This window comes from Acanthochromis polyacanthus, chromosome 12, assembly GCF_021347895.1.
Source record: "Acanthochromis polyacanthus isolate Apoly-LR-REF ecotype Palm Island chromosome 12, KAUST_Apoly_ChrSc, whole genome shotgun sequence".
In the NCBI taxonomy this organism is placed as follows: domain Eukaryota; kingdom Metazoa; phylum Chordata; class Actinopteri; family Pomacentridae; genus Acanthochromis; species Acanthochromis polyacanthus.
In genome coordinates, this window is record NC_067124.1 from 4,252,022 (window position 1) to 4,272,027 (window position 20,006).

The 20,006-nt window shown below is 40.6% G+C and overlaps 3 protein-coding genes across 3 annotated transcripts in view; 1 reads left to right on the forward strand and 2 right to left on the reverse strand.

The window, feature by feature from the left end:
* Window positions 1-25: 25 nt before the first annotated feature.
* LOC110966516 (transmembrane protein 42-like) lies at window positions 26-5,769 on the reverse strand. The gene is made up of 3 exons (XM_022215909.2): window positions 4,187-5,769; window positions 2,067-2,213; window positions 26-1,959 (listed from the first exon to the last, which is right to left on the reverse strand). Exons 1-3 carry the CDS (start codon window positions 4,334-4,336, stop codon window positions 1,819-1,821), a joined length of 438 nt encoding a protein of 145 aa, XP_022071601.1. The 5' UTR covers window positions 4,337-5,769; the 3' UTR covers window positions 26-1,818.
* A 1,534-nt stretch (window positions 5,770-7,303) lies between these two features.
* Window positions 7,304-12,264, forward strand: kiaa1143 (KIAA1143 ortholog). Its single transcript, XM_022215911.2, has 3 exons — window positions 7,304-7,528; window positions 9,029-9,179; window positions 9,358-12,264. The coding sequence occupies exons 1-3, from the start codon at window positions 7,415-7,417 to the stop codon at window positions 9,576-9,578; spliced, it is 486 nt and encodes a 161-aa protein (XP_022071603.1). The 5' UTR covers window positions 7,304-7,414; the 3' UTR covers window positions 9,579-12,264.
* Window positions 12,265-13,397: 1,133 nt separating this feature from the next.
* Window positions 13,398-20,006, reverse strand: part of LOC110966517 (dolichyl-diphosphooligosaccharide--protein glycosyltransferase subunit STT3B-like) — a 75,611-nt gene continuing 69,002 nt past the window's right edge. The window contains 5 exon segments of the mRNA XM_051956414.1: window positions 13,398-15,803; window positions 17,264-17,473; window positions 17,609-17,722; window positions 17,918-18,091; window positions 19,530-19,701. Coding sequence (XP_051812374.1) covers window positions 15,723-15,803; window positions 17,264-17,473; window positions 17,609-17,722; window positions 17,918-18,091; window positions 19,530-19,701 — 751 coding nt within the window. The 3' untranslated portion in view covers window positions 13,398-15,722.

The window sequence follows — 20,006 nt, forward strand, 5'->3', positions numbered from 1 at the left end:
AGCCATGTTAATGATCACCAAAGAATGAGAACTGAATCTGTTTATTACAAATATATCAGTAGTTTTACATCTTTGGTATTTACACAGATGAAAAATGAGCATTTACACATGAGCAGCAAATGTTTCAGACTGCCTTGAGTTGCTGATTTTGTTTGACAGATTAAATGAAAAAAAAATACTCTGGGTCTATTTAACACAAAATTCCTTCAGAATAAACCTAAAGGAATAGTCCAACATTTAGTGAAAACCCCTCGGCCGTTTTTTTGCTGAGACTTGAATGAGAAGATTAATTCCATGTTAAATATGAACCTACAGCCAGTAGCAGGTTAGCTTCAGTCAGCAAAGAACAGGAAACCAGTTAGCTCAGCTCTGTGGAACTATTTTGACCTCGCAGCATGTCTAAAGCTCACTGATCAACAGGTTATATCTGATCTACATCTTGAATTTCCCCCATACTTAATGCTAAGCTAGGCTAAGGATCTGCTTGTTGCAGCCTTTTTTAAATAAAGTGGTATCAAACTTCTCATTAATTATTTCTAAGAAAGCAGAAAAGCTTATGTCTCCATTCTTTTAACTCAAAGTTCACTTGTTCAATTACTAGAGTGCATTATATCGTGCCGTTCCTGTTTCTGATGCCTCGAACAAGAGCTGACCACTGCAGCCGGTGGAGCTGCAAGGAGACGGGCCTGTATGTACTACCAGCTAAAAGACTGGACACTCCTGCTCACTCAGTGGTTTTTATTTCATCATTTTATACTTTGTAGATCAATACTGAAGACATCAAAACTATAAAAGAATACATATGGAATGATGTTGTAGACAAAAAAGTGTTCATCTTCAGTATTAGTCTATAACGTAGAAATAATACAAATAAATAAAAAGCACTGAATGAGAAGGTGTGTCCAACACTCTGATTGATAGTGTACATAGTTCTGTTATCATTGGAGGAAACATCACATTTCACAGCCAAAAGGTTTGCAATAAATGGCCCGAGTGTTTCCACACAGCAGCAGGAATATTTCAGTTTGACTTTGCCCCTTTCATATATCAGTAGCAATCAAAAGACCCTGAGCAGAACAGGTTTAGACCCTGAAAGCTTGATGTTATTTCATACGTGCTGGTGAGCCAAGCTTTCTGCAGTGTCATTCTTTAAACTACCACAAGGAGGCGCCAAAGTAAAGTCCTGTCATTCAACTCTAGATATTAAATTCCTGTTATTCTGAGATGAGAAATCTTTCTCTATATGAACTTTATGTGGATTTGAAATGCTCTAAGATGATTGGAATAAATAGTATCAACTGAAAATGTAAATCCTGCTCACAGTTCCAGTTATCTTGGAAGTTCACAAAACAGAGCACTGTGTGGTTTGGAATATGTACAACCTCCAACCTGTGTTTGTAAAAATGACAACAATAAAATGTGATCCCAACTTTGTGACAGACTGTCGGTAATTCTGACACAAATACAATAAAAATCACACATTTACTGTGAAATCAAAGTTTCAGCATCACTCCCTGCTAATATGAAGAAAGTTCTGTTGAAACTCCAGAAAAAGATGTGACATAAAGCACATTTGCTGTGAAAAAAACTGAAAAAAATCTAAATTTTAATGGAACTCAAGAGGAAAAAAAGATTTTACATGAAGCTGTCCCAAATCTGCACATCTCAATGACCCAGTCAGCAACAGGCTCAGCTGTTAAGACACTTACTCACCTCCTTTCACATGCAATATTTACACTTTTGTGCGTCTAAGACAGTCCAGTATGTGCCCCTGAGGAAGTGCTTCCACAGCAGGCTTCTAACAAGCCAAACGCTGCATCACTTGTCCTTTTTGTCCTCCTGTGAGACAGTCTGCGGTGTGGAGCCATGAAGCACCAGAAGTCCACACAGAGTGAGAGAGATTCCCATCCACCACAGAGCTGCGTGGGACTCTCCAAAGATGAGCCTCCCCAGCAGGCCCTGGACACAAAACAAAAGCACACTCATTATGAAGTGAAGCCAGCAAGACACTGAATGTGTCACGTAAAGCAAAATAAAACACTGAGAGGTGAATGCAGAAATCTCACAGAGGAGATGAAGTTGGATGCGGTGGTGGTGACAGTGGCCCCGGCTGAAGAGGAGCAGAGACGGAGAGCCTTGGAGAAAAAGGTCCACATGACAGCATTACAGATGAACAGCAGACCTCCACACAGCAGCCGCAGGGGGATGTGGAGCTGAAACACGGAAATGAAAGCAGCAATGAGGACAGATCTCCTGCTGGTCTGACGCTATATTAACGCCTGTCATCAATGATATGTGCTACACTTTTACCTTTCCACTATAAGCTGAACAATTTAGGGAAATAGTGCAGTTTTTGAAACAAATGTTGTGAATTAAATTAGATTTACAATAATATACACTACTGTTCAACAGTTTGGGGTCACCCAGGCAAGTTCATGTTTTCCATGAAAACTCACACTTTTATCCATGTGCTAACATAACTTTACAAGGGTTTTCTAATCATCAATGAGCCTTTCAGCACCATTAGCTAACACAATGTAGCATTAGAACACAGGAGTGATGGTTGCTGGAAATGTTCCTCTGCACCCCTATGGAGGTATTCCATTAAACATCAGCTGTTTCCACATAGAATAGTCATTTACCACATTAACAATGACTACACTGGATTTATCATTCATCTAATGTTATCTTCATTGAAAAAAACTGCTTTTCTTTCTAAAATAAGGACATTTCTAAGTAACCCCAAACTTTTGACTGCTAGTGTATATTTTTTAAGTGAAGCTTTAATTTAACTTCATTTATCAACATGACTTTTGTAAAACCAATGACGTGACAGTTTAAACCTCTGGGTCAGACATGCTGCATAATTTACATTCTGTGTTGCAGGCTTTGGAATTTGCCATTCGCAGTTTTGGTTGAAAATCAATTCATTGTTCAGCTCTATTTCCTGATACGACATCTCAAAATGTGTCCTGTGAGTCAACTGTGCCAGTCTGCATTTACTCCTCAGCAACTATCTTTAAAATTCTACACACAAATACGACATGATAATATGTTAGTGTGAGCTTTTAGTGTTTTTCTAACGTTTCCAAAGTGTTACAAGACACACATAAAATTTTACCTTAAACAGATGATTAGAATCTAAAATTAAACTAAAAGAATAAATACTCTCACGACAACAACCATTATCAAAAAATGTAAATATGTCTGGCCCAATGTTTGTTAATGACTCTGACCATGACTTTATATAACCTAAACTACCATTCAAAAGTATGGCGTCACTTAGAAATGTCCTTATTTTTGAAAGAAAAGCAGTTTTTTTCAATGAAGATAAATCCAGTGTAGACATAGTTAATGTGGTAAATGACTATTCTAGCTGGAAACAGATGATTTTTAATGGAATATCTCCATAGGGGTTCAGAGGAACATTTCCAGCAACCATCACTCCTGTGTTCTAATGCTACATTGTGTTAGCTAGAGGTGTTGAAAGGCTCATTGATGATTAGAAAACCCTTGTGCAGTTATGTTAGCACATGAATAAAAGTGAGAGTTTTCATGGAGAACCTAAAAAGACATGAATCTGGGTGATCCCAAACTACTGGTTGAAACGCTTTTCAGTGCATTGAGCTAGTACACAATCTAACTGCTGGTATCATTATTAAAATGTATTTCGTACTAGTTATTATAACTTTAATTAAATTTAATTAATAGTGAATTATTGTTGTATAAGCACATGTATAAGCACAGCAACAAAGTACAGAGCTAACCACTGATTTAGCTATAAGCAAAATAACCTGCAATCTTTACATGATACTGCCACCACCATGCTTGACAGTAGGTTTGGTGTTCTTGGGATTTAAGACCTCATTTTCTCTCTTCCAAACATATCCCTAGTCAATGTGGCCAGATAGCTCAATTTTTGTTTCCTCTGATAACAGAACTTTCCTCCTGAAGACCTGTTCTTTGTTCATGGATCAGCAGCAGTCAGCTGAGCCTTTAGGCGACTGAAGCACTAAATTTCAGAAACACAAAACAAAACTGTAGTTAGCTCTGTAGCCCGAATGCATGCTGACACATTAGCTCTTTGGCATAACCATGACAAGAAGTATGCCAGCTACTGTTCAGAGAGACAGGAATGCCTGGAGAGATACAATAAATTAGAGCTGTCATGCAGAGTTAGTGTTACCCAGTCACAGCAGGAGGGTCCCGTCCAGCCGCTCAGCCCGGACTCACACATCTCCCTCAGGTAGTCCGCTCCCAGAGACAGCTTAGCGGACAGAGAGGCAGCTGCACCCAGAAAACCCGCTAATAACGCGTAAAAAGTTCCCGAAAACATCTCTGAAGACGGCGAGACGCTGTGAAAAAGCCCTCCCTGACAGCAGAGTAAAGGGTGAGGCAAAGGACACGCACCGGTGGAACTAAATTTCAAAGTAAGAGCCTCCTTAATGAACACATTACAGCAGGCCCCAATAGCTGTGCAAGACCCAAGTTTTTTGACGAATATACACTGCCTGTCCAAAAAAAGTCGCCATTTGGATTTAACTAAACAAATAGATGAGATCCTTCCATTGGATAATTACTGCAGTGGTGAAACAACTTCTTTAACTCTAGCTGATGCAGTGAGGAGCTTCTCATTTCTTAAACAACCATGTCAGAAGACATGTCCTGTGGTCCTGGAAAGGATGTTAATCTGTCTCAGAAGGATCAAATCATTGTCCTGCATCAATCAAAGAAAACAACTAAGGAGATTTCTGAAACTACTAAAATGATATTAAGAACTGTTCAATACATCATTAAAACCTGAAGGAGAGTGGAGAACCATCATCTTACAAGAGCAAATGTGGTCGGAACAAACTCTTAGATGATCATAGGAAATCAACAGCAGAACTCATGGCTAGGTTTAGTGAAAGTAAGAACATTTCCACACACACAATGTGAAAGGACTCAAAGAATTGGGACTAAACAGCTGTAGCTCTAAGAAAACCGCTGATCAGGGAGGAAATCAGGAAAAAAGAATTCAGTTTGCTATGGAGCAAAAATATTGGACTATGGAGCAATAGAAGAAGGTCATGTGATCTGATGAGTCCAGATTTACCCTGTTCCAAAGTGATGGGGGCATCAGGGTTAAAAAAGAAGTGGATGAAGTGATGCACTCATCATGACTAGTGCCTACCAGCCTGTGGGGGTTAGAGTTATGATCTGTGGTTGGTCAGGTTCAGCAGCGTTATGTTCCCAAAGAATGAGGTCAGCTGACTACCTGAAGATACTGAATGAGCAGGTCTTTACATCAGTGGAGTTTTTCTTCCCTGATGTTCATGGACATGTTCCAAGATGATGATGCCAGGATTCATGAGGCTCACATTGAGAATGAGTGGATCAGGGAGCATGAGATGGATTGTCCTCCACAGAGTCCAGACCTCAGCCCCACTGAGAATCTTTGGGATGTTCTGGAGAAGACTTTGAGCAGCATTCCGACTCTCCCATCATCAGTTAAAGATCTTGGTAGAAAATTAAAGCATCTCTGGACAGAAATAAATGCTGTGACATTGCAGAAGCTTATTGAAACAATGTCACAGTGAATGTGTTGAAGGCAGTCCAATGAAATATTAGAGTGTGTAACTTTTTTGGGAGGGATGGGCAGTGTACTTAACCCTCATGTCGTCCTGCGGGGTAAAATGGACCCGTTTTAAAGTTTGAAAACGTGGAGAAAAACATACTTTCACAGTGAAACTGCTGGGGTCCACATTTCAACATTTCTGGGAAATTTTTGAACATTTTTTGGTGGAAAAAAAATGTATAAAAAATGTTTCTTTAAGAAAATTCACAAAAAATGATACAAAATGCAGCAAATTTTGCGGCATTTTGGTTCATTTTTTTGTGAATGTTCTTAAAGAAAACAAAAGAAGGTTTTTTGATACTTATAATTTATTTGATTTTCTTTTATCCAACAGTATATCCGTACATAGAGTGGCAAAAAGGAATAAACCATGCAACCCCACCATTCACACCCACTCCACCTCCCCTAGGCCATCCCACCATAATCCCTCAATTTCCACACAATTTAAAAATAAATAAATAATAAGAAAAAGGTCCATACATTATATTGATCCAACACATGTCCATCGGTCCAACACATGTCCATCTCCACAAGCCTAACGACTTGCAGTCCTGTTGCCCTGCCTCTTGATGTCCGGACAGACTCTGCATAAATTTATAAACAACAGGGGTTCATTTACATTGTTTTTCTTCCTTGTCCACAAGAAAAGGGATGCACCACCACAAACATCATAATGCCAATCGGTTGCACACAGAGATATAATCACACCTAACCAAGTATATTCAAACATATCCTATGTATTGCATGTACCTATCCCATTTTTTACTGTATAAAAGAATATTCCCCAGTTGCTTATATGACATTCTTTCATATGCAGCCACCTTGGCCATTTCCATCAACCATTCATGAGTAGATGGTGGTGTATCCTTCTTTCAGTTTTTAACAACGATTTGTCTAGCAATCATGGCACTCGTTTGGATCCAGCTCTTAATGCATGCATCTTGCTCAGTTAAAATAGAATCATCTCCCAGAATAAATAGCCTTGGGTTAAAGGGTATTGATGTTTTAGTAATCTCACATAAGGTATTGTGTATCTTTAACCAATATCCTTGTATTTTACTGCAGAACCATAAGGCAGCCATAAACCAGATAATTTGAAGATTTTTGAAAGATTTTTCTCATTTTTTGCAAATATTTACAAGAATTTTCTTGCTAAATTTGGGGGATTTTTTAAAGTAAAATTTTTGAGGAAAACTTAAGGAATTATTAGAATTTTCTAAAGGTTTTGCAAATTTTCAGGAATTTGGGGAATTTTTTTGCTGAATTTTTGTATTTTTTCATACAAGGGAACAATATTTTTTGGTGCCCATTACATGAATACAACAGGAGGGTTAAGCAGCCAGATAATTACTGCACACTGTCTAACAAAGCCATTGTCTTTCATGCAGGTGTTTATTCCTGAATGTACGTGAGCATCAATGACCTATTTTCAGCAATGGCAATTCCCCGGCCAGAAATTGAATTAATCCCTGGTGACCTGAACTATCATGGCAACATTATTCTGACATTTTCAGCGTTTAACAAACATTTGCTACTGTTAAACGTTTTTGTTTTTTGTTTTTACTCCGATTAATTGCATAATTTTATTTCAACCCCGAAATAGTTTTTCCGGTCACATCTACGTTAACTTGACAACAGCTTTTCAATCCACCAATCATACCAACTTGTAAAGTCACATGACGCGCCGCGGCACATCTTAATGACGTACGTTGTGTTTTGGTGAAGCTCTGTCCTGTTCCGAAATCTGTGAAAGGCCTGGATTTCTTTCAGCTCCTTGTCTTGTTTTGCGTTTTTGCAATGAATAAAAATAAGGCCAGTGGTGTTGCGTGGGTGAAACCGGCGGAACCGTCCTTTCTGAAGAAGTTTAAAAGTGATGTTGGCTACAAAGAAGGACCCAATGTTGACACTAAGGTAACGTTATCTGATCGTTTGGTTAGCCGTTTTAGCTAGTAGCAGCGGAACCGGAACGCGCTAGCTCATTTATCCGAAATCTGCAATCTTTATAACCGCACTGCATTCACGACAAAACCCCTGTTTTAACCCAGTATTTTGATAACAGCTAGTGTGTCTCGTAATTACCTGATAATAAGCAGCTACACAGCGTTTCCAATCACAGAACTGAGCACAAGGCCAGGGATTGTATTTCCACAGTGGAAGAACCTTTTCTTTTTGTTGGTACCAATGGTGCAGTTTCCACTGACAAAAAAGTTTTCCAATCGTTTACAAAATGTGTTATAAAAACAACGAGATGTTTTAATAACACTGAAAAATATCTAATTTTCATATATAAATTGCGATTATGGAGATCCACATTTCGTTTCAACTACAAAACCTCGTTTAGCTGCACCTGACTGCTCAGTAATGAGCTGGACTGAGAGGGATAAAGCAGTTTTTTAAACAGTTGAGTCTGCACGGCAGGACTTTATACGTCCTGCCTAAATTCAACAGAACACAGTACCCATGATCTCACTCACCATCTTCACCAGGTTATGAATCTGAGTGTTTGATCTGACTGTCGGTAAACCCGTATCTAGGTGTAGACTCAATTGTTGCACAGTAAAAATCAACATAATTTCTGTACAGACACCAAAAAAAGCCTGAGTTGTCTGAGAAAATGGAGGTGCTGATGGATTCTGGTCCAAACACTTTCCACCTGTATGTGTCAGCTATCAATGTGCACACCTAGATACCAAGGAAAGATGACCTGTTTAATGCTGTCACCATGTTTGTGACGTCATGCTTTGGATTATGTCATGCAGTAATGCTCTGTGACGTTCCAAATCCAAGAACTCCGAATACAGAACTGAAACATAACTTGAACATTACATCCCTAATCAGATTACAATATCTCTCAAATGTGGACAAACACGTGACCAGATTTGACTATTTTTAGATTAAATGTGATCTACCGCGGTGTCATTGTCTCCTATATGCATTTCCGTTGCAAAAACATGTTCATAAATAAGTTCTAAAATCTCAGGGTAAAGCTCGGGTTTTGGTGTTTTCATCGGTGTCAAAGTGATTGATTTGTAATTAGCAGTACATCCTGTGCTACATAGCAAAAAGCAGCCGTTAGAAGACAAGTCAGTGAACTTTCCCCAGACGTTGTTGAACAAAACACTTAAACATACTGAAGGAAGAATGTGTTTTAGAGACACATAAAGCAGATAAAGCAATATTTTTTAATGATGGTGCTTTCACACTTAAGATTTAACTTCACTGGTGCAAGGTTTGTGTTGTAATGTTGTAATAACTCAGCGTCGTTAAAACGTGACAACCTCTGTGATGGATGGTGACACTAATTGAAACCACCTTTCCTTGAGAACTCCTTTTTTCCAGCATGAATAGACATTTTTAAACACCCGATGGAACGCGTAACCGACCGTATGTGTTTATTGTTCCTCATCTCAGCGCCAGGAGATGCCAACGCTGGATGATGACAGCGGCAGTGATAAAGAGGATGAGTTACCTCAAGTTGTGGTCCTAAAAGGTGGAGACCTGACTGCAGAGGAGGTGAAGAAGATCAAGGTTGAAATGCGTGCTGGAGGAGGTACAGAGAAAGGTACGAGTCTTCATTATGTCACTTTGAAGATGTTGCAGTGAAGTTAAATGACTAAATCACATCACTGCTGAACTTGAAAATGGTTCAGTTATATTTTGTAAAGGCAGCGGAGAGCATGTAAAATGAAAACCTGCCTTTGCACAAACTTACTCCACACAAACCTCCGTTTGGTCCTCAGATGCTGAAGCTCCTCCTGACGGTAAAATCCTCTTTAAGAAACCAGCCAAGCGCTCCTCCTCAGACAAATTCCAGGGCATCACTGCCAGCTCCAGCAAAAAGAAGAAGAGCGACGGAGGAGAGAAGGAGGAGGAGGAGAAGAAGGAGGGGAAGTCTGGAAAGAAAATAAAAAACAACAGCCTCCTGTCCTTTGGAGGAGATGAGGAGGAAGACGACGACTAAATGTGAGATCTGAGACTGCCATGGACAGAGAGGAATCAGAGTGACGTGAATATTAGAGGGAACGTTTCAGTGAATTTGATAAATAATAGCGGGTAAGAGTTCCCAGACGTGGAGCAGCCTGTCCTTTCTTCTTCTTCAGGGGCAGCACCAGGATTTCTGCATGTTTCAGACTCTTCCATTCATTTTACTACATCATCAAAACCAGCTTACAGGACCATTTAGCTTCTAAGTTCTGTTAATGATTAGAACTACAGGGAGGATTTTCAGCTCCACTTGGTGCATTCAGGGACACTCGGACGTCTTCAGATCAATAGACTGCTGAACAGGAATGGAAAAGGCTGAGTGAGGGAAGAATGAAGAAACCACAATAAGATGGTACCCACCGTTATTACAAACTCAGTCTGTTTCCACATCGCTAGAATCAGTGCAGTAACTTTTTGCGTCATGCAGTGACTGACTTTCTGCGTATATTTGATGTTGCTCAGTAATGTTCATAATTAACCATGACATTCAAACCTGACTTTATCCTGATCACATGGCCTGGACTCCAGCTCCATTTCCTGTTGAGCAGAATGGAATGAATGGAACCTTCTGTCCCTCCTGGTTATTATATGATCAGAGACTGATAACAAAAACATGCAGCTAATGCTAGCAGCTTCTCATCTACAGCTGGCAGTTAAAATGACCGATCGATGCTGTCAGCTGCAGCTAATTAACGCTGATTGTGTGCAGTGAATGTTTAGTGTGTCGGCTAATGTGCTCTCTTCAAACCGCTGATTGAGCTGGAGATTGACTGAGCGAACAGACGCATCATCATCACTCAGTAGCCATATTTTATTACCGTCATTAAGCTGTGAGTGTGGACTCTCCTCTAAACGGAGCTTCATCACAGCAGATGTTTTGATTTGTCAAAGCAGGAAAAGCACATGAAGCACTAAACATCAGCAATGATTCAGTTCCAGTCAGTGTCCCTTAAAGCCATGGCAGTGAGTCAGCATGCACAACAACAGGGCTAAAAGCAGCTACCTGCTGTGATGAGCTCCAACATCTGCTCCACACAGAAGATCATCTGAGTTAGCATTAGGTATAAAATGAGAATCAGGATATTTCTATCACTGGCTGCAAATAGTTTATGGAAAATCACAAATGTAGAGTCACTCAGTAGCTGCCAGTAGAGACTATGTTATGTTCTTTAAAAAAAAGGCCTTATTATAGAGGACAGTGGAAAAAAAGAACGGCATTGTGGGTAGAAGAGTGGAGGAAGGACCTGCAGCAAATGGTCCCGGCTACTGGGACGCCCTGACTGTGACTTTCTGACAGATCTGAGCTGAATCTTTGATTTATGAAGTCTCTTGTTAAAAAAGTTGTACGCTTCACTTGCTTAGGCTCATGTTGGAACATGCTCCGTTGTTTCCATCACTCTGCAGGTTCCAAAGACTTCATTTATTTCTCCAAACAGCGGTGGTTCTTGGTTCTGACAAAAGCCTCCTTAGCCAGACGTGAACAGTTGGGACGTGCAGAGGTTATGGCAGCTCTTCAACTCCAGCTGTGTCAGTTTGCCTGAAATGTTTCATTTAATTTGGCTTTAGTTCATTATTTTGTTTTAATTCTAATCAAAATCTCAGCTGGAGCAGCATGTTAATCTTAAATTTTAAATGGTAATTAATTCAGCTCTGCACTGAGGCAGCAAATCACACCTGAAAGAATACAAGAATCAGAAAAACCTCGCAGCAGTTTACAAAGGCGTTTTCTGTTTAAACAAAAAAAAAAAAAACAAATCCCCAAAATGACACCACTTGTCAGCCAGGAACTGTAAAAACAGAAAAAAGGTCAGATTTAACTTTCTAATGGTCCCTGAACTTATGTGTTAACTACATCTGAGCTTACAAATCAGATTTCATTACTTTTTTAAACCAAAACAAACCATTTCCAGCAGATCCAGTAAAAGCAGAACCTTCCTCCTGGTTCAGGTTGAACTGCAGGCTGTGTTTCCACAGAGACAATTATGTTCTCTAGCGTTTAAAACAAAGGTTTTTAATGCTCAAGAAGAGGTTTTAATACACTGACCTGAAGCTGATTTCTGTTCAGGACTAAATGTTCTGGTTCATGTTGAAAATGACAGTTGATTGATGAGATTTTGTTATTGGGCAAAAAGAGAAGAAAAAAGCCTCAGCCGTGTGAATAGCAGCTGATGACTGTAAATTGTGCAACAGCAGGTAGAAATACAGGTTGATTGATTATTGGAAATAAACCAGCTGGTGAAGTATGCAGGCTAATTTTACCCCGTCCAGTTGCCGATAACGTGGGCGATCAATAGATAATCATGTTTTTGTTTGTTCCGTTTGATGTATGAAATCCTAAAATGTTCTGTGTCCACTTAGGAACAGCTGTCCAAAGGTCACTCAGTCCACTCAACTCCTGTTCACCCCTGAAGGAAGTGTGACTGTCTGCTAGCATTGTGGTGCTTATTGTGGCGTTTTGAATACACTCAGTCGTGTGCTGGATGTATGAATATATTCTAGCTTCGACAGCGGAGCTCTAACAGTTCATGTAGAAACAATGCATTCTTGTCAATGCAGTTGTATGATTTTTTTTTTAATGTGTATTTGTGTTTGTTCATTTTTGAAGAATGGTTATTACTGCTGTGACATTTGATATATAAAACATTAAAACATCTGTGTTGGAAGCTCTGAGTTCTCTGTGTTTTAGTCACATTCACAAAACGAAAAAAGAATGGAGTCATGGCCCGTTATTTTGAAACACTGTTTACTCCTCTAAAGTTGTGACATATACACGTACGTGATGTGTGTATCTATGGGTCAGAGGGCCTGCTTCCAACAGCACCGTCAGCACCCTTCATTGTTGCTAGTCGTCTGTGATTTGGGAGGGTTTGGTGTAACGGTGAGCACAGCCACTTTCTGGTTGATTGGTTTTTCTCTTGTTTAATTTAGGACAGGGAGGTAAGACCGTGTTTTTCTTCGACCAGTTTCTGTTTCAGCAGGTCATTCTTGGTGAACAGATGAGTGGGGCTTTGTTTATTGTTTTTGGTTTCACTCACTTCAGGTTTTAGCTCCACATTATCATTGATTCTGTTCACAGCCTTATTGTGAAATGCACAATTTCTTTGGCTGCTTAGGACCAGTGGAAAGACGGTGCTTTCAGTCACCCCTAGGCTGAAACTAAAGTCATAAACACTGTTTGTACATCTGCAGCATTGAGAGCACAGTCACATTTTATTCTAATTTCAAATCAAATCAAATAGGTCTTTATGTTCAGCAGTAATTCAACAAACTGACCGGCTGAGGAAGGAAGCTTTTCGTCATTCTTTCTGTCCTTCCTCCAAAACTCATGAAACATTCTTCTGATGGTAGCAGATTAAAGAGTTTGTGGAGAGGGAGTGAGGAGTCTGACAACGTTCAGCGCCCTGCTCCTGCTTCTGATCTGTAGTCAGACACTTTATCCTTCAGGTCACTGGCCCGCACAGCGCCACCTACAGTCGAAAATGCAACAAAATCACGACCGCCAAATATTACCACAAACCCACCAAGAAATAAGTGATGACCAGTTTGGAAGCCACGCTGGCAATAAGAACAGCTTTTGTTTTATCTGCCACGATTTGCAATTTCACTGCATTTTAGTTCGGCCTGACTCAGAGCAGTCGAGGTTTTTGGTTGCCATGTGCGGTGAAGGTCTTAATCACAGTGACGTCCTGTTTGCAATCTAGCTGCTCACCGCCTCAGCAAACTCCTCAGGGTGCGTCTGATCGCCCTGAGAGGCTGCTGTCTTTATGAAAATCTGCCAGAAATCAAAACACGAGCGTTATTTCAACCTCTTTATTCAAAAAGGCATGTTTCATTCTCACACCTGCATCCAGAGCATTACAATTGATGGAAGAACCTTTGACTTGGAAAATCAAAACCAAATAAAATCCTTTCATTACAGATAGGACGCTGCGCTCGCTTTGATCACCGCAGCCTCCATCGTCCTTGTAATAAATACAGCCGCTGACCGTGCAGCTCTGGAGACGATATGATCTTTTTTGTTTTTTATTTTAAGGCCTTTTCTGTCCTCTCCACCTGGAGTCTCTGACGTTGGTGTTCTGAATAAACCGCTCAACAGAATCAAAGTCAGGTCACACAAGATGGAGGCGTGTGTTTGAAAGAAAGGGAATCAGGCGGATTAAATGATAAATGGTTTGGTTCACAGAAGAAACTAATCACAAACCAGTGACAATTCATCCAACTGAAAAGAGCCACTGGAATGCAATGCTGCTGTAACCCTCTGAAACCAGAAAAGCTGCTGACAGCTCTGAGGACGTATTTGTGAATTCACAGGGGGTGAGCAGTGAGAGCAGGTGTTTGATCCTGGTACTGTACCTGTGCAGGGAGACGCCGTCTGGTATCTACACAGTGCAGTAGGACTTGTGACAGGAGATGAAAGGGACTCGGGCCTCGGGGACACCTTTTGACACACGACGCACTGACAGCAGGCTGTGTGGACTAACAGCTGGCTGTTTGCGCTGCTGATTTCCCTTCACATTGTTTTCAGCGGCACTGGCAGGTGAAGAGGGTTTCAAATTAGGGCAAATAAGCGCTACACTTCAAATGGCTTTTTAATGATCACAATGACAGACGTGACACACATCCCGTTAGCATAAGCCGCTAACAAAACAAAAAGCAAGCACATGGACTGGATTAACTCTAAACTGGTAGTGACTCCCAAATGATTTGTGACAGTGCACTCAGTCTTACTCAGTGGAATTCACCTGGCTGTGTGGGAAACCTGTTTGTTTGGTACGGTGCTACTTGTGGGACTTCTGTGCTGCTCACAGACCGAGACGGATTGTGTCCATCTGAGAGAACAACACATTCATTCATTACTGGTTTTTGATAAAAAGTAGGCCTCATTTCTTGGCATGGCTTCCCAATAGAGATATGTTACTGTTAAACTCAACCCTGGTCGTCTCTCTGTAAAGTATGGACACTACAGATAATAATGCACATGGTTTTAAGGATATTTCTGATTGTTTTCATAGTTCTGGCCATCTTTCTGGTCATCAAGAAGTCAAGAAACGAGCAGTCAGCTGATCAGGCAGGTTGTAAAAAAACTTTTAAAGCTGTATGCAACTGATTTTAAGATCCAGCTGCATTAGGGGAAATGTGGTTTCCAGTGTTTTTACAGTTTCCATAGTAGAGACTAAAAGTTAGGATTCCTCACAGTGATGCTCCAACTTTTACCACTATTTCAAACAGTTGCTTCTTGGAGTCAAACATGTTTCTATTAAACTTCTGCAACATCCTTTTAATTACTCCTAAAACTGAGAGAGTGAGTCTCTGTAATAATAAGTAATTGTTGAGAAAAATGGCAGAATTTTGTAAAGTCCAGCAGTCAGAGACCAAACAGGGAGGTGGTCTGTGAACTGTGATGGAAGTTAATTAAAAAGTGGGCCGTAATTGTACAGTTCAACCTGAAGGTTTGTTTACAACTTGTCTGATGAGACGTTTCCGTCACTGTGAGACAGTGTTAGAACTGATGAAAACTATGAAAATAAGGGCCAGGATCCTACAAACAGAAATGATCCTCAAAGAATGTGTCCCGTCAGCGCAGCAGAACGAGGTGAACGTTTATCAAGAAAATGTTCACTTGGTTTAGGCTTTTCGTACTGAATCTGAGACATGGTAGAGTGATGGATTTTCTGTATCTGTGTGAATGATGCAATGCATAGAGCCACCCCAAACAGTCCCTGGATGAAGGACAGCTAATCTCTCTTGCTCTCCGTCTCCCATCACGTTCAAGTACAAAAAGAAAAGCGAGTCAAAGGTCACAGTTCCTCAGGTTTAAACCGGTGTGGGGTAGGATCCCGGACTTGCCGACACCTCCTGTCCTCCGTCTCTTCTCCTTGACCTCGCTGATCAGGTCAGAGGTCAGCTGGGGTTCAGCACGTTCTGTGGTTTCCTGGGTGAAGATGACATGAAGACATCGGGATGACAGGGGTCTGGAGAAGCTCCGGTGTTCCTTAATCATGTTGGTTGGTGGATTTTTGTTTTGCTGTTGCTGCGGCTGCGTGTTTTTGTTGAAAGTTCTGTGTGTAAGATTTTCTTCCTCCCTCCCATCCACAGTCTGCCTCCGGTGGTGGTGGACTTCCTATAAAGATTTCTTGGTCAGTTTCTTGCCCTTCTTGAGCGACAGCTTGTTCTTGATGTATCCCCGCTTCCTCTTGGCGGTCTGACAGAGGGAAAAATGACACTTTGAATAGCAGATCAAGAATGTATGTGTAAGTTCAGCTGTCAGCAAAATCTAATGAATGTCCTTAAAAAAAGCTGAGAAAACCATTCACATATCTTTTGGCTCTGTGCAAAGATACGACCTTTTTGGGACATAGTTATGCAGACTCCTGATGAGATTTTTGGTTGTAAGACTCCTAAAGACCCACGGATCGTGTATTTAGGCTTGATCCCGGAAGGTACGATTCACACGAAGGACGTCTGCTTGTTTAAAATCCTGATACTGGCAAGCAAGAAGACCATCACCAGGAACTGGCTGAAAAGCAACCCCCCTACACTAACTGGTTGGAATTAGTAGAGGAGATTCTTTCTATGGAAAAACTGACTCATTACTTAAGAAACAAAGCAAAGTCTTATCATCAACGCTGGGAAAAATGGACCGACTTCCAAAAAAGGATGATGGATAACACACCACAGGACACGTAATAATTTGGATTTATAATCAAAATGAGAGTGCCCCCCCCCCCGGTTCTAATTGTGGTATCATGTTTGTTGTGTTTGTATTCTGAAAATACAAAGTTAAAAAAAAAAAAAGCTGCGAAAAATACATCGTAGACAGTAAGTCAGAAATAACGCTTACTGCATGGTTTTCTTTAACAGCTGAGAGTTGTGTGTATGAAAGCTGCAGACACACATTATGTAAAGTTGAAGTATATAATGAAAGTGAAAAAGCCTCTGACTGAAAGTGACAGTGACCCATCCCAAACCACTCCTGTTCTACATAGAATGTAAAGCTGCACCAAGCGGCAACAATTCAGACGCCCATCACGCTGTTCAGTGCACACTAGCTGTTCATGTTGGAATTATGGATTTGTTTACATCCCTACACTGCCGATCAAATCTAATTTACACAAAATAACAGGCTGTAATCACAAAGAAGCACTTTCAGCCGTTACAAAGGAGCTGGCTAGTGGAGCCAGTTTTGTATTATTGTGAGACTTCACTGTTCTAAAGTCTTCAGTTTTGTTTGACAATGTAGAAATGAGAACAAATGCAGAAAAATCCTTGAATGAATGTCTAATCTTTTGACTGGTGCTGTAGTAGAACAGGAAACAAAACATTTAAAGACTGCAATAAAGCAGATAAGGTCATGCAATTAAAAATACAAAGAAATAAAACAGAACAATAATACGATAAAAAGACAAAAAGAAGACGGACAAAGTCACATGTTGGTAACATAATAAATACAGAAAAACATATTTTACTTAATATTTTATCCACATACAAGTAGGAACTGCTGACTAACGTCACAATTTGATGTAAAGAACCTCTGAGTCATTCTCATCATGCCCTGTACGCTCCTTTATGCAGCTGATTCTATCAAACAAAAACACAGAAGTCGCTGTAAGAGTGCCAGCATCAGACTGGACACAGACGCAGCTAAAGAGGATGCCAGCTTACCTTTTTGGAGGTGTACTTCTGCTTGGTGGTGTCAGTGCCTTGCTGCTTGTGCTCCACACGGTCCCTGTTCTCCAGCTTTTTGACCTTATAAATCCTGACCAACCAGTGCTCTGAGGTGAAGGCTTCCTCCAAGTGCTTCAGCTTGATGTCCTTGTTGCCGATCTCTGCATTGCGTGTCCGGTCAAAGCCTGGCGGCGTCCGGAAATCCAACTGAACAGAATCGAAAGCAGGTAAAGTTATTCCTTTTTCAAACTGCCTCCAATCCTAATAATACTGAAATATCTGTCAGTTTCAAGTGGACATGAGGACATACAATACGCAGAACAGTTATTAACGATGACATACCTGCATCTCTCCGAAGCGGTAGTAAGACATTTTGTACATAAGGCAGTTGAGCAGCGTGGGGGAGCCTGCTTTGTCCACTCTGAACTCTCCCTGGGGGGTGAAGTAGTCACTTTCCTGCATTGAAAGGTGAGATAAAGAAAGAAGGTGGGGAAAGAAACACTTTTTAATACTCTTCATACAAGTTACTCAACACAGACTAAGACACTGTGTGTGTGTGTGTGTGTGTGTGTGTGTGTGTGTGTGTGTGTGTGTGTGTGTGTGTGTGTGTGTGTGTGTGTGTGTGTGTGTGTGTGTGTGTGTCTGTCTCACCCTGATGTCCCTGGGGTGCTCCCCCTCTGCGATGCGCACCATCCACAGGAACTTGTTGATGTCATCGCCTGAGTAGCCAATCACGCCTCCAAAGATAATGAGGACGTAGTCAACATCCAGTGACCTCATGATCTCGTAGGCTGCGGTCTCATTGGAGGACATGGCTTTTCCCACCTGTAGCAACACAAACACGCAGCAGTTTGAAAATACTGGAAGTATTGAGTAACTCATTACACAGATAGGCGGGTAGGAAGACGGCTGTGGGACAAGACAAACGTTGACTTGTGTTTATTTTCTCCATCTGTGTTTGACTTTTTCTCTCCTGAAGCAGAAGTGATCACAAACCCTTTTCAAAGAAGAGCCATGAAGGTCAGAAACATCTGCATTTAGACAGGGAGGTTCTAACAAAGACACACTGACAAGTAGAGTTAAGTGTAGGTGCAGTGTTTTTGGTGAATGGCTCATATGCTAAAATATAAAATATAATTTTAATATTCCAAAATATCTGACTCTTTGTTGCTTTAATATGGGCCATTCTTTTCAATTCTTTATTCACAGGATAACCCCTTGAGATGAATCATCTCGTTTTCGAGGGGGTCCTAATCATTAAACAAAATAATAAGACAGAGACAGTACATGCATTGCACAGTACAGACTGTAACAAGTGAAAAACAGATAAAATAAAGTTTTAAATTTATCCAACACACAAGCAGACACCTACCACACACAACATACACACCATGCATATAAACATTCACACCCCCACAGGGCTATTAACTCTCCTCAAAGTTAACAAAAAAAAAAACTGAATAAAGAAAAATAGGTTAGTACAAAAATTATATAAAAAAATACACATACACACATACATAGATAAACCCATTCAACGAGCAAAACTAAATTCAAAAACAATTACAAACATTTTGAAAATGTTGCACAAGAGCATTTTTAAACAAATTGAAGGACATTATAGAGCGGACAGAGGTAGGAAGATCATTCCAATCTGAGGGAGCTTTGTAACTAAATGAGAGTCTACCAATTGCTTTATTGGTCCTAGAAGTAACAAAGTATATTTGAGACACATGTCTCAAATTATATAAAGATCTAAATGGAATTAAATATTGTTTTAAATAATCTGGGCACTTGAAGTGAATGCATTTGAATATAAAAAGTAACCAGTGGAATTGCCTTCTAGATGATGGAGTGCAGTACAAATCTGTGGGGTGCCTCTAGTGTTAGGCTAGCCAAGCTTTTTCTCATTTTTCTTCTGTATACAGTGCAGTGTACCTAATGCTATGTCCACTTGGTGGTGGAATACACCAAGACAAGCCATCGACCTTTGGGGCCCCATATGAAGGCTGAGCACACTTAACTACCAGCTGTAAAACTATCAAACATAAAGTACAGAAGCAAAGAAAATGAGTACAAAACACAGTTAAAGGAAGCAACGAGGCGGAGAGAATTACTGGATTTTCATGTATTAAATTATAAAACAATGTAGAAATCTCTCTGACTAGTAAACTGGTGTATAAAAGAAGGTTAAAGTTTGCATTTGTAGAATCTGTTTGCAGGAAACAAAATGAAAGAAATGCAGTGAAAGCAGAGCAGTACTCACCAGTGCTATATGACTGTTGTTCCACGTGTTGTTGTCGACCAGCGTGGTTCTGTTGGCCATGCCTGCTATCTGGTAGCCGTAGTCCCACCACGACATCACTCTGGCATGCTCGTCCGTGTTCTGCCTCAGCCAGTAGTAGGCCTCTCTGAAGTCGTCCAAGATGTTACGGGAGCTGTTGAGGACAGTCGAGGATGTGCGGATGAGAAATGCTGATGGTTCCAGGTCTGGTCATGTGATTTTAGGAAACAGTTCAACCCCTCAACAAAACCTGCAGCTGTGTGATGTGTTTAAATATGTCGGACAGCAGAACAGCTTAGCTTTGGAAAACAGAAGCTGCATGACAGTTTCCATTTGTTGGCAGTCTCTTCAGATGAGTGTATAATGCTGGAGTATTTTGTGATATCTGTAGAAAGGAGCGTCAGTGTGGATCTGCTGGTGACAGGGAGCTTAGAGAGGATTTAAAATGCCTCTTTTCAT

Bases quoted from the DNA above. Each gene is read 5' to 3' on its own strand.
- LOC110966516 (XM_022215909.2), bottom strand. From the start codon at position 4,336: ATGTTTTCGGGAACTTTTTACGCGTTATTAGCGGGTTTTCTGGGTGCA. The intron at 2,214-4,186 runs GTAACACTAACT...TCCGTGTTTCAG, and splicing joins GACCCTCCTGCTGTGACTGG to CTCCACATCCCCCTGCGGCT. The intron at 1,960-2,066 runs GTGAGATTTCTG...TTTTGTGTCCAG, and splicing joins CATCCAACTTCATCTCCTCT to GGCCTGCTGGGGAGGCTCAT.
- kiaa1143 (XM_022215911.2), top strand. From the start codon at position 7,415: ATGAATAAAAATAAGGCCAGTGGTGTTGCGTGGGTGAAACCGGCGGAA. The intron at 7,529-9,028 runs GTAACGTTATCT...TCCTCATCTCAG, and splicing joins GACCCAATGTTGACACTAAG to CGCCAGGAGATGCCAACGCT. The intron at 9,180-9,357 runs GTACGAGTCTTC...TTTGGTCCTCAG, and splicing joins TGGAGGAGGTACAGAGAAAG to ATGCTGAAGCTCCTCCTGAC.